The 13,115-nt window shown below is 44.0% G+C and overlaps 5 protein-coding genes across 7 annotated transcripts; 2 read left to right on the top strand and 3 right to left on the bottom strand.

Annotated features, from left to right (window-relative positions):
* Positions 1-4: 4 nt before the first annotated feature.
* On the bottom strand, positions 5-1,683 carry Bcuba4. Its single transcript, XM_024690919.1, has 3 exons — positions 1,371-1,683; positions 1,091-1,304; positions 5-1,037 (listed from the first exon to the last, which is right to left on the bottom strand). Exons 1-3 carry the CDS (start codon positions 1,606-1,608, stop codon positions 41-43), a joined length of 1,449 nt encoding a protein of 482 aa, XP_024546689.1. The 5' UTR covers positions 1,609-1,683; the 3' UTR covers positions 5-40.
* A 33-nt stretch (positions 1,684-1,716) lies between these two features.
* BCIN_01g10540 (hypothetical protein) lies at positions 1,717-2,773 on the top strand. The gene is made up of 2 exons (XM_024690918.1): positions 1,717-1,848; positions 1,910-2,773. The coding sequence occupies exons 1-2, from the start codon at positions 1,846-1,848 to the stop codon at positions 2,468-2,470; spliced, it is 564 nt and encodes a 187-aa protein (XP_024546688.1). The 5' UTR covers positions 1,717-1,845; the 3' UTR covers positions 2,471-2,773.
* Positions 2,774-2,870: 97 nt separating this feature from the next.
* Positions 2,871-4,366, top strand: BCIN_01g10530 (hypothetical protein). Its single transcript, XM_001556425.2, has 2 exons — positions 2,871-3,510; positions 3,617-4,366. Exons 1-2 carry the CDS (start codon positions 3,008-3,010, stop codon positions 4,197-4,199), a joined length of 1,086 nt encoding a protein of 361 aa, XP_001556475.1. The 5' UTR covers positions 2,871-3,007; the 3' UTR covers positions 4,200-4,366.
* Positions 4,367-4,370: 4 nt separating this feature from the next.
* On the bottom strand, positions 4,371-6,524 carry BCIN_01g10520 (hypothetical protein). The gene is made up of 7 exons (XM_024690917.1): positions 5,957-6,524; positions 5,817-5,844; positions 5,725-5,739; positions 5,608-5,657; positions 5,531-5,550; positions 4,904-5,455; positions 4,371-4,825 (listed from the first exon to the last, which is right to left on the bottom strand). Exons 1-7 carry the CDS (start codon positions 6,017-6,019, stop codon positions 4,756-4,758), a joined length of 798 nt encoding a protein of 265 aa, XP_024546687.1. The 5' UTR covers positions 6,020-6,524; the 3' UTR covers positions 4,371-4,755.
* A 157-nt stretch (positions 6,525-6,681) lies between these two features.
* BCIN_01g10510 (hypothetical protein) lies at positions 6,682-12,408 on the bottom strand. Of its 3 annotated transcripts, XM_024690916.1 has the most exons (9): positions 11,943-12,408; positions 11,616-11,728; positions 11,341-11,563; positions 11,144-11,284; positions 11,012-11,091; positions 10,725-10,958; positions 8,470-10,675; positions 7,153-8,415; positions 6,682-7,090 (listed from the first exon to the last, which is right to left on the bottom strand). In XM_024690916.1, exons 2-9 carry the CDS (start codon positions 11,726-11,728, stop codon positions 6,779-6,781), a joined length of 4,572 nt encoding a protein of 1,523 aa, XP_024546684.1. In that variant the 5' UTR covers positions 11,943-12,408; the 3' UTR covers positions 6,682-6,778. The 3 variants fall into 3 exon arrangements, with proteins under 3 accessions (XP_024546684.1, XP_024546685.1, XP_024546686.1); XM_024690914.1 differs by having other exon boundaries at positions 7,153-10,675; XM_024690915.1 differs by having other exon boundaries at positions 7,153-10,675; positions 11,787-11,943.
* Positions 12,409-13,115: the final 707 nt, after the last annotated feature.

Below are 13,115 nucleotides of genomic sequence, written 5' to 3'. Positions count from 1 at the left end.
TCTTTCAAGTATTCACATGTCTTAATTTTGCCGCTATAGTCTAGTATTCGGGCCAAGAACTATCTACCTGTTCTTTCCAAGATCGTAAACCTCCCTTGATATCACCAATATATCTGTCGCCTCTGAGATCCAATCCCATTTCCTTCATCTTTTTTGTGACTACTTGGGAATCGTTACCGAGCCTACAAACGACATATATAGGAGCTTTCGGGCTCAGGCCATCGGTGAGCGTTAATAGTGAGCGATCTTCGTTGATTCTGTTGCCTTGGAATGATGAGAAAGGTATATTGTGTGATCCCTCAATATTACAGATATCAAACTGCACCTTCTCTCGAACGTCAATCAACAAATGATCTTGTTCTTCCTTTCTTATCGACTCTTCGTAATCTTTTGCCTCAACCCTCTCTTCATCACTCAATAACTTGACGGGATGCGTCATGCCACAAAATAAGACATAATCCATAGAGCCAGATTTCAGTTGCTCAAGAGACAACTGAGGTTCCTCTCCACAAGCGAAACAAGTCGATCTTCTACCCTTTAAACGGACATTTCTGAATGGCGACGTTCCATTTGTAGAGAATAATAACATCGTAGTAGGATTCGTCTTGGGGGTAGAACTTGTCTCATTCTTTTCCCCAACCGTGGCCAACTTTCCAGATGCAATGAGTTTTATAGCCTCCAAAGCTTGTAAAACACCCATTACACCTACAACAGGTCCAATAATTCCTCCGTCGCCACAACTTGTCACGGCTTCGGGCGGAGGCGGTTTGGGGAAGACACAGCGGTAACATGGACCACCTGATAGATCGCCAGGAGGTAAGGCAGGATTGTTTAATATTATTAACTGGCCATCTGTTCGGAGAGCGGAGGCGGAAACGAGTGGCTTTTGGAGAAGAACACATATATCTGAAATGAGATAGCGGGATGTGGGATGATCAGTACAGTCAAGAACTAAATCATAGTCTTTGACTATATCCTCTGCATTTTGAGGCGTAAGATGTGTTTCGAAGGTATTTGTCTTTACATTTGGATTCAAGCTGGAAGTTTGTCAATAAATACACTCGTCCTTATTTTAAAGGAAGATCCATACCCTGATATATATTTAGCAATACTGACAGCTTTATTAACCCCCACTCGGTCTGTACTATGCAATACTTGACGATGTAAATTCGACTCTTCTACAGTATCTCCATCGACAATTCCAATAGTACCAACTCCTGCACCGGCGATATATGCAGCGGCCGGACATCCCAAACCTCCAGCTCCAACTAGGAGAACAGAGGTTGATCTAAGTCGTAATTGTCCTGAATCATGATTAGTAGGATATCCCGAAATCGAAAAGAAACATCTCCAGATATTTAACAACTAACCCTGAATACCAATATCGGGCACGATCATTTGTCTTCCATAACGTTTGTATTCTTCCAAACTCATGGGCCATTTGCTTTCGCCATGAGTCACGAGACCTTCTTCTGTAACCTCAAGATCTTTTGAGTCGACATCTTTTCCTTCGATACTCAATAATTGTAGTTTTAGGGAAGCAAGTTCAGTCTCGGTGTCAGTTATTTGACGCCGTAAAGCACTCGCCTTTTCCTCTGCGGAATTCATGTTGGGTTCTATGGTTGTGATTTTTATAGTGCGGGTGGGTAGTAAATTATGAAAGTCGCTTCATAACAATAGTTCGGACAACTTTTTTTTATTCGCTAAGTTTACCTAGATCTTTGAGCTTTCCAATGCACCAGTGAACATTTTTACCTCCAAAGCTCTCACTCACGTCTTTCACCGATTTTCAAGCAAATTTTCTCGTAGCACTTGAATACTTCAAAATATAATCAATTCGCGATCATGGTACGTCCAAAAGAATTTTTATCTTCCCCATTTGAAGTTGCAAAACTAACTATCTTCGCAGGCGCCCACCGCACCCAAAAAGCGAAATTCTATGCGCGCAAAAGCTTCTCAAGCAGGCTCAGGTATCCATGTTCCACCTGTGCATCGCGAAGGTGCTGTTATATCCGATTCATTCATCGAGTCCAAAAAAGACAAACGAACGATCAAGCATTCCGCCTTTGTCAACCGTATCGAAAAAGGCAGTTCAAAGCCCCTCAAGCGTAGACGTCCAAATAAGAAATTGGTTACCACATTAGAAAGTCTCGCAGATGCACTGCCGGATTTCGAGGGAGAAGGCTTGGAGAAGATTAGCAGAGGAGAGAGTGGAAAGATCAAACAAAAGAGTATGAAGAGTCGACCTGGAGCAACGAAGAAGAGGGAGAAGTTGGAGGCTATGGAGAGGGAGAGATTTGGAAAGAATATGGCACAATTGGCTGGAGTTACGGAGGAGAAACCGAAAGAAGTTACTGCTGTGGAGGGTCAAGAAGTGCCAGCTGCTTCAGGGACTGCGAGTAGATGGGCCGCATTGAGAGGATTCATTTCACAAACCATGGAGCAGAAGGAGGAGTTCAAAAAGCCTTGATTCTTTTACTTTTTCCAACGGACATGGACATATTTTCTGTTTTGAGATACCCAGTTACCACAAGTATGGTACGTGTTATTATTTTACTTTCTATCAATCTACAATCTATGGACCTAAAAGCCTGTTTTCTCTCATGAAAGAATACCCACAGATACATTTCATGCAACTGGGCGGAGTAATACGTATCATTCGAGTGGATGAGATGGTTGGGTATATCACGAATCGCGTAGAAGCACATTGCAGCCGGTCGATGAGACTGCCGATGTTACCCAAACATTGGCAAACATACAATCTTCTCCACCACCGTCAAACTTTAGATCCCCCAAAACGTCTGACACAGGGAAACAACAGTGCTTTCCCGAATGGTTCCGAAACTCTTTTATTTGATTAACAATCACGTGAAGCAACTGCCCCACCACTTTCCTGACGTCACTTGCTATATAAAAAGCAGACAGCACCTTCAGTGTTTTGACCTCGTTCATACTTTATAAGCTCAATTGGGATTCACAAATTCTCTAAACAATTCGATTCTTCAATATGGCCATCTCTCCAGAATCTCTCGCTCAAATTCCGGCGTCATTCGCCAGTGTCTCTGTTGGAACATCTTCAACCCCTCTTCCTTCAAAACTTGCTGCAATTTCTTCCGCAGGCTTCACAGCCATTGAACTTGGATTTCCTGATCTCCTTTCCTTCGCTTCGACCTTTCATAAAAAGGAAATCAAAGAAAATGACTACGATTCATTATGTTCAGCCGGAACCGAAGTCAAAAAGCTATGCGAGAAGAACAATTTGGGGATAATGATGTTACAACCATTTTCGAACTTCGAAGGATGGCCAAAGGGATCGAATGAAAGAAAAGATGCTTTTGAGCGGGCGAAGGGGTGGATTCGTATCATGGAGGCTGTGGGTACCGATATGTTGCAAGTGGGGAGTTCGGATTCGCCAGATATCTCGTCAGATTTCCATGTTTTGGCGGATGATTTGAGGGAGTTGTGTGATTTGCTTGCGGAACATAAGTTTCGTCTTGCTTACGAGAATTGGTATGATCCCCATCTTCTTCCTCTTTTTCTATCTTTCATCCCGTCCCCCTCCCTTTACCCCCCTACCCATTCTTTACCAACGCCGTCCTAACACTCCTCGCTGTAGGTGCTGGGCCACCCACGCTCCCACCTGGTCATCCGCTTGGGAAATCGTCCAACTAGTCGACCGCTCTAACATCGGCCTCTGTCTCGATACCTTCCAAACCGCTGGCGGCGAATACGGCGACCCAACCACTTCTTCAGGACTCATCTCGCACTTAGGAACCCAAGCGAAACTCCACATGAATTTCACCCAATCCCTGCAATCCCTCACCACCACCGTCCCCCCTGAGAAAATTTACCTTCTCCAAATCTCCGACGCGTATAAACCGCCCGTACCTATCCCCACCACCCCTGCTGAGAAGGAAAAGGAAGAGCTGAGGGCCAGGGGTAAATGGAGTCATGATTTTAGACCATATCCATACAACGGAGGTTATCTACCAATAGTAGAAGTAGCGAGAGCAGTGCTCGGAACGGGATTCAGAGGATGGTTCAGCATGGAGGTTTTTGATGGGGGTGCGAACGGAAAATGGGAGGGAGTTGAGAATATGGACTTAGAAGCATTTTGTAAGGGGGCTATGGAGGGTCATAAAAAGCTGTTGGAAGAATGTGGGAATCCTCCTAGTACGGTGAAGAAGCTTCTGGGTTGAGGAGGAAGCGAAGTTGACGAGGATGTTGGGAATATCAAAATTGTACAAACAAAATATCGGTTGCCCATGGCGTCATTCTAGACAATGACATCCATCCATGGAGTTACGTTCAAACATATACTTGGCGGGACAACAGCACGAATACCAAAACTGACATTTACCACCCAAAGTTGACCTTATTATCATGCTAAAATTTCATTGATTCCAGTAAGTAGCCTGGGTTTTATCTCGCTTCCTCAGATATAAAGAAGCCACTTCCAAGCAACCATTAACCATAGCAAAAGTCTCACCACTTCGTACAACTCGTACCATTACATGCCCCCAATCTGAACTCATCGCTCGTAAAGCTCGCAACTCGACTCACAAAGCACATTTCATCCCCATTTGCCAGAACGCAAAACTCGTCTCGTGTGATCGTATAGAAAAGAAATAACATGCAATCATATCTCTTGTGCATCGTATCGTGTAGCTCGTCTCGCTCATTGTCCCAATGCAGCCCTGTCATAATTCCATAACGCCTGATGATTTCCTGTAGTCGTGTTCATATACGCGTAGCTCATGAATCGATTCGTGGAGGGCTTCGATTGCCCTTCTGGAAAGGGGACGAGCTGCGACTTTCGTCTTGTCTGTGATTCTGTCAGGAGGAATTCACTTCGGTCGCCCAAATCTGTGTAGTGGAACTTTTGAAGATGGTGAAAACTTACGATCGCCTTCTCTCCCCCTCCTTCCTGTACCCCTCAATAATCTTCAACATCTCTTTTCTCGCTCCACTCGCATCCACCAATTTGCCTCCCATACTCATGGAAACCTTTTCCCTCGCGTTCGCGCACAGCAATCTCTTCAACAACAAATGGCGCATGATAATACACACGTAAATTCCACAATCACTTCCATTCTGCTGTTGCGGAGTATCCTGCAGATTCAAAAACCTCAACTGACGACCCAATAACTGACCTAGCTTATAAGTTGTCGTGTTCGCTTCTTCATAATTTGAGGGCGATAGAGAATCGTAGTGGAATGCTACACCGTCGATAACGGATACGAGGAGGAGTGACCAGTGAGATCCACCTTCTGCTTGGGAAACATTACGATTATCGTTTATGGGGAGGAAGATATGGGTGGTGAGACGAAAGTCTGGGAGAGCGGAACGGAGTTGAGTGGGGTTGTCCTGCATTCGTAGCATATATGCCATGGAGGGGCGGAGTAGGACGATGTGGGAGGAGGGGTATCGCTTGAGGTATTCGTTCTCGAGATATCTGTTTGAAGGGAATGTTTAGCAGTGGCTTTTTCAAAGGCACTTGTTTGCGAAAGGTGTAGTAGAATTCACGTACTCCTGCCAGAAGGCTATTGTCTATCAAAGAGTGCGTCAGTAATGATTTGGAGAGAAGGGAATAATGCCAAAGTATACATTATCCGTAAGCCAATCATCCTTCAACGTATTAACGTCTTCTCTTGTCACTGTTACCATCATAGTTTAGTCTACCAGTTCGTGGGTGTGTTTTTCTGAATTATTGAGCAAACCTACATCGTACATCATAATCTAAAAAGTGAGCATTAGCAAATATGCCGGAGCAACCCCGCAGCGACGCGAAAGCGACCATGAACAGGCAAACTCACAACTCAGATATGCAGCTTCAGGAGAGAGCTACAATGATTGTGTTTGTCAGTCCCAAGTTGCGCATTGCTTTATTGCTGCGACTGCCCTTCCACCGGAGTCATCAATTGTCAAGCAGAGTCCGCATGTGCTTGATACATACCGAATTGCCCATGTGCTTGGATAATCTGCCACCGAATGGGTGGAAACCACTTCCTTGTGGCATAGCTTTTCTTTTCTGTTCTTTTCTAGTATGAAAGTTCTCTTTTCTTATTTTTTGCTTCAAATGCAGGTGGCCGTGTGGTTGCCCTTTATTGTAAGACGAAAAGACTTTTTGGGCTTCGGAACGCGGGGAAATCGGATTCTTCGAGGATAGATAGGTATATCGCTAGCCAAGTAATGATCAAACAATGAAAGAAAAAAACAGAGGTGAAGGATGAAGTCGATGATTCCTAACGAACCTTGCGACTTAAGAAAAATCAGATCGTCGTCGTAAGTTTTGCAAGTATCGATTGAGTAAAATGGTCTGGAATCTGGGCTGCTGCGGTTGTGGGGGTATGGGCAATCGTCATCCCTTGTTAGTGTTTGTTTTCAAGATGTGCCGACATGGTCAGTTTTTCTTTGGTTGGCCGAATGACTGACTACCCAGTACTTGGATAGATGGATGTATATTCGTACAAATACGTATGCATGTCCTAGCAAACGAAGAGTACTACCGATAGATCATATCCATTTATCGACGTCTCAATCTTATTTATTATTATCATAGCAATTTTATATATCATTCAAAGCTAGTACTCAGGTTTCTAAATAATTATGTGGTATCCTTCAACCTTTCGGCCCACACAGCTCACAGACTACTCACTCACTCCCATTAGGCAAACAAGATGAAAAGCTACCGAAAGCCTAATTTGAAATCTACGCACCACTCCCCATCGTTCTCAAATACAGAATGAGAAAGCCAATCAAGCAATGGTCCACTGAGTTATGAATCCAATGTGCGTTTCCCTCCCTTCAATTCTCTTTGTATGAACTCTTGTCTCTCCTGCCACTTTCCATCAACATCACCCACGGGAGAAATTTTTATATCCTTTTCGATTTGCTTCACGACTTTCCCAGCTTCAGCATACATTCGAATCAATTCTGTCTTCTTGTTTTCGATTTGTTGACGTATACTAAGCTTCTCCACATCTCGCTTGCTACTCAAATCCTCGAGCATTCTCGCAGCGTTCCCCTTGTATTGACGAACGACCAGCTCTGATGCATCCTCTTCATTAGTCAATCTAATCACCATCTCCTAAATTTCAGTGTCAGCTATTCCAGTCATCAATATTGAATCGTACAATAAGTCAGACTTACATCGGCAATTTTATGAACAGCATCTGCATATCCCTTGTAATGTGGTCTAACACCCTCCAACCATCGACTATGGGGAGATAATCCTTGTCTTAAAGTGTTCGAAATGCCTGATCGGAAAGATGAACTACTCGAAAATTCACTCGGTGAAGATGACTCTCTACTAAAGATTTGCTCTTTAACATCCACTAGAGTTTTTTCGGGATTGCTGAAACGAACATTCGAGCCTCCATCGGCCTCACGTGTCCGTAATCGTTCTGTAAACCCACTCGATTTGTGATGGGCGGCATCAATAAACGGATCCGGCAGAACTTTTACCTCTTGAATATCTTCCATGGTTGAAATGTCTTTATAAGATCCGTTCTGGGTTTTTGTGTGCGGGACGTATCGAACAGAAGACTCTCCTGGCGGAGCAGGACGTACTTTCGGGATACTTACTACTTTAACACGCGGACCAAAAATCTCTGCAGTGTCCTTGGCGTCAAGTTCAGGAGATAGAACTTTGATTGTAGCTAAATCCTGGTGAGAGTTCATAGTTGGTGACCCTGCCTTGCCGAATTCTAGTGCTAAATCTCTTTGCTCGACTCGGAGAGCATGACCGATAGAAGGTACATTGTGTTGTGCTTGTGGACTACCGAACGCATCCACTCGGGATCCTTGTGAGATTGATTTAAGAGCTGTGGGAATTATAGGCCTAGTTGTATCATTTACTAAGACGGACGTATCTTTTAGTGAAGCTTCATCCGGCGGACTAACACTCTGACGCTTTCTGGGTGGACTTTGAGAGACAAATATACTTTCTTCATTCGAGCCATGACCATAATCGTGTCTTCTTTTACTTTTTATCATGTCCTGTGACTTGAATTTTGCACTATTTGATGTTTTGATGTGTAGCTCAGAGTCGCGTTTTGGAACAGGTATGGACGTGCCAGAAGAACCCTGATTTTGTGCACCTTTGGCATTAAAGTGTATGAAATTTGGTTTGCGAATACTTCGATCGTCAAGTAGCATTATCTTCTTGCTAGCTAAGCTTTCGGGAGACGCATTTCCTTGCGCGCGAGGGCCAGATGGTGAGATTGAGGGGCTTCCTGAGTTACTTGTCGCAATTTGTCTACGGCGTTTGGGTGGTATAGTAATCTCTGTTGCAACCTTTCGCTTTTTTTCCTCGATCGAAGCTACATCCGGCAGTTGTAGGGTTAGCAGGCCTTTTGATTGATGGTCAGTAGAAGCTGATGCCTTTGTAGCAACTGGTTCGTGAATCACTTCCTGCTTGGAGTCAATCGAAAATCTGTGTGAAGGATGGCTGGGAACTGAAAGTACTGGATCGATTATATTTGCGATGAGCGCCTGCTCGTCCATCTTCTTAACCTCCTTCTCGTCTGCTCTGGTGGGAGGCTTAGTGCCTAACACTTCTTCAAGATCATCTGTCTTTTTGATCATTTGACTTTTCTTGGCTTCCGTCTCACATGGAATGACGGGTATCACTTCTTCAACACGTTGAGCTGGCTGGCTTGGGTTTCTATCCTCTGACTGTAGTTCCTCTGGATCTACTTCTTGGTTTTTGTGACTATTACAATATTCAGCATTCTCGACCACGCCTTTTGGTAAGCCCTTGTTGAGGACGCTCGGTTCATTATCTGATGTACTATGCACGAGATCTCTTGACTTTTCCGGTGGTGTGATTGGAGACAGATTTTTCTTGAAGTGACCCTTGTTCGAACTTTTGATCTGAGTTGTCTGTTTATCGCCCTTAGTGTCATCACTTAAGAGATCATCCAATTGGCTGGCGAAATTTACTGCGGCCGTCTTTCGGGAAGGCGGACTCGCAGTGTATAAGTCATCAAGCGCGAATGGGTCACCAGGAGGGAGATTGACATCAAGTAGACTTGAAACCTGAGCGTCTTGCTGCTGAAGAATCGATGCTTCCTTGTTTTCATCTGTAGCCGACTCTGGCAATGAAGCGAGCTTGATCTCCGATAAAACTGGCTCGACTAGCTCGGATGATTGCTCGGCCGTCTTACGCTTTCGCGAGACATTGGGCTGCGCTGGTCCACTATCTCGACCATCAGAGAAATCATCTTCAATGTCCTCCAAGTCGTCATTGATTTTGCTCATGCTAAGCTTGGCTTGACTTGCAGCCGCCCTTTGGCTACCCCTCTTGATGAATATAGGCTCTTCGACTGCTGTCAGGGTAGGCTTGGGTTTTTGAAAGGTCTTCACGTTCTTCCCCTTGCCTTTGGTATTCTGTTTGCCTTTTTGTTTAGAACTACCAGCTTTTTTTCTTGTCCCCTGGTAGCCTTGACTTCCCGTCTTGAATTCTCTTCCACCGTCTTCCTTGATCCCTGGTAAGTCATAGATATTTGTCTGGACTTGTGAAGATCCTTCATCGGATCTCTTATTATTTTCGGAAGACGCAATTGCCGTCTCTGGTACATTTGGTAGAGGGTTATCCACTTTAACGCTTTTCACGCCCACGATTGGTGTCTTGGGTTTAACAGAATACTTCTTTGGCAGTTTGCTAGCTTTCAGATTAGCACTTTGGTTTGTTGGTGCTTCTGGTATGAGTGCCTCTCTTCCGTTTCTTAGACTGACAGACGCTTTGTCTTTAGTCTTGACAGTAAGGGCGACATTGATTGCAATCTTTTGGGATGGAGTTTCCGTGATAGGTAGATTTTGAGAGGCTTGAGAGCAAGATTTGCCTTCCTGCCTCGAAAGAAGTGTCCGACCACTTATTTCAAGAATTTTGTCATTTAATTCTGAAGCCTCGTCGAAAGATGGGATATGCTTTTGACGGGCAGGCATCGTAGGTGAATCACTGAAGCTTGCAACATCACCACGCTCAGGTAAATTGACTTTATTGGCTGCATAATTTTTGCTCAACTTTTGTTGGGGCTGTTCCAATTCATCGGTCTCATTCAAAGATATGTTATCATATGATTGATGTCGAGAATTTTTGGCTTGAATTTGACGTTCGAGGGCGAGCAAGGTGTCTAGCGCTTCGTCCTCGGATTCGAACGTTATTGGATCACTTCTTATTGGTTGACCCTCGTCTTCAGAAGGTTGCTCGTAACTCTCGGCATCTGGCGAACTTCCCTTTCCTTGAACTAGTATATCATCTTCAGCTTGAGACACTTGAACCCTCTCCGGTTGGAATTCTGCTTCCAGACATTCATCGCGAAGATCAATCATCAGTTCGTTCCTGTTCGAATCTGTGGTCAAACGTAGTTGCTGAAGAGTGATAGGTCGGGAATTTAGATAAGAGGAACGCTCTTGGCCATTCTTGATGTCAAAAACAATGTCGTAAACTTCTCTCTCGTTGATTATGATAGAGTTGTCAATGAGAGAAACTCGGGAGATAGAACTACATGGCACTTGTAGTATCTGATCCAATTCTTGTTCCGTCGAACTTTTCAGCAGGAGAATATAGCCGTCTTCTAAAACCAGTTCTATGCTCTCACCCAATGTTCCCAATCGAAATGGGGGTATAGCCACAACACTAAGACTATAATAAAGCATATGCGGTGGTCTGCAGAGTCATCAGCTGCCAGAAAATTGTCAATCTTGAATGCACTTACGTTTGGCTTTCATTATCGGGCCATTTCCGGTCTACCCACTGCTGGAATAGCGATTTCCACTCATTTGTGTTCTGCAAATCAACTGGAAAATCCTCGTATTCCCTTTGGTTAGTCCTTGCAGGGCAGAGTTCTTCCGGCAGAATATCAGAGTTTAGTAGTAACGCAAAAACCCGTCCACAAATCAACCTAAGGATTTCATTATCTTCACTGATAATCATGGGACCAATGCTGCGTCTTTCCAGCAATCTATCAGCTAATTGTTCGTTTTACTGTGGAGGATTTCTCACCTGACGTCCTCGGGTGTATGCTGAAACTGCTCAGAAACTGCCTCTGGGCCTCTCAAAAGCTGTTGCATGATGATACCAACCTTATCTATGTGTTAGTATATTCTCATAATATTTCAAAATATGGCAGCTTACCCATCTTCTCATTCCATCTGGCTTCGAATGATCGATAAAGTATTCAATAAGGCGAGCAACGTTCACTTGTTTTGCGATCTCGACCAAAATACCATGGGAGCTCTCAGTTTCCTGAGGTGCTAATTGCGTATGAAGTTCCTTCTGTAAAACTCCGTCAATGCCCAGAACATTGTAGTCTTTGTGGTGCGAGTACTTACGGCAAGCAAGACGAGAATACGCTCACTTCCTCGACACTCTTCGCTCCTAAGTGCAAATTCAAGAATGGCAGAAAACACTTTTATATCAAAAGTACAACACAACTCGCCGCGATCATTCTCCAATATTGAAAGAAGACTTGTTACGGCTGGCTCAGTTATTGTTTCCGTTGCCTTCGCCGTGCGTAGAGCATCACCGATTGATATTAGAGTGTCTTCGGCGATTCTGTTAGTTGTTAGCATGCTATAGATGTATGGACACTGCAAACCTGTCTCACCCTTCCCTGTCCTTTGCATTGACAGTTCTGTCGAGTTCCTGACACAACTTTTCAACGCTCTTCTCAAGTGCTGAGCCTTGCGAGGTCTCTTTCAGCCCGCGACCTGGAGGCATCTTGGAAACGATTAGCATTGATTTTGACTGGCAGGTACTTTTGTTCGAACTCGAGTACCTTCACAACTGCGAGTAAAACGTAAACAAAAGGTTATTCGGAATATCGCGCCCATTCTGTTGATAAACCACACCATTTGTTCGCATATGATTTGAGAAGTGATGGGCAATCGCGGAGTGACAGAGTAGTAATATGAAAAATTGAAGAAACACGAACCTTTGTCGATGGATGTCTGGTATCAGCGTCCTAATAATGCCAAATTGGCAGGTGCGAAAGACTATTGCCAACAAAGAAGCCGCGGCAGATTCTACAGGTACTCAAGAGGTTCACTTTCAACAAAAGGTCAGTATGCTGAATCAAAAAGTTTGTAGATATAAAATTTGTGATCTGATTGTTGAAGGAACCAAGGAAGCTCTTGAAGGAATTTAATTAAGGCGGCATCGAGGAGACTTTCGCTTCGAACAGTGAGGTGAATTTGGAGGAATTGAGGGCCACCCTCTCAAAGAAAAGGTATCAGGATGGAATTTGAAGGCAACCGAAGAGAAAATCGATAGAATCGTAGTTTGCAGTGTTGGCAGAAGAAACCAGAGAAAGAGATCAACAGAGAGGGCATGGATTGTGAAATAAATTTCGCCGACGTGCTTTAGGTGAATGATTACAGAAGTTGAGGAAGTTGGAGAACGAAATTGGGTGGAGCGAATCAAATGTGGGAAGTCCCTTGCAGCGAAGCGTCCCATCCAAATATCAAAATGAGGAAGGAACTCAAGGCCTTAGTACGTCGTCTCGTCACGTGCATATAACCTGGATTTTGGTATCAGTTTGCTTCGTATATGTTTAGTTATCCTAAAGAAGAGTAAACCTGAGTTGCTTGGCTTACTTGCAAGAAGGGCGTGAATATAGTTCATAACAAGTCGGTTTGAATTCGCACGATCCCAATTCAATGGCCGGACAAGATGCCTTTCAATCACTTTAATAACATTGAGAAGAGTATAGGACATCTTTGACTGATATTTTATTACGTCGGATGGTATTTGACATTGCATGGCCCAATCCCACACATTAAGAAGCGGAGGTTTCATCAGGTCTAGTCCATATCGCATAGTGAGTGATGCAACTCTGAATATTGAAGACCAAGATTGCTATCATGCTAATATAGTATTGCATGACACTTTGTGGTATCTTGATTGTGATAATCACAAACTTGTTGAACATGTATTGGCGCGACTTTCATCTTCTCATTGTTGGACCAAATGATTCTTAGTGAAGACTTGAAGATTCATGATCACTACCTCTATCCTACCAGCGATGCATTGGCATTTATCCAGTTAAAGCAGAATGAGCTTTTCGACTCGACGGTATGTTCATTGATCTTTTTAGCCGGCTCACTTG

The sequence above is a fragment of the Botrytis cinerea genome, chromosome 1 (genome assembly GCF_000143535.2).
Source record: "Botrytis cinerea B05.10 chromosome 1, complete sequence".
NCBI classification, from domain to species: domain Eukaryota; kingdom Fungi; phylum Ascomycota; class Leotiomycetes; order Helotiales; family Sclerotiniaceae; genus Botrytis; species Botrytis cinerea.
The sequence above is the reverse complement of the archived record's forward strand: the minus strand, read 5'-3'. Positions and strand labels throughout refer to the sequence as shown.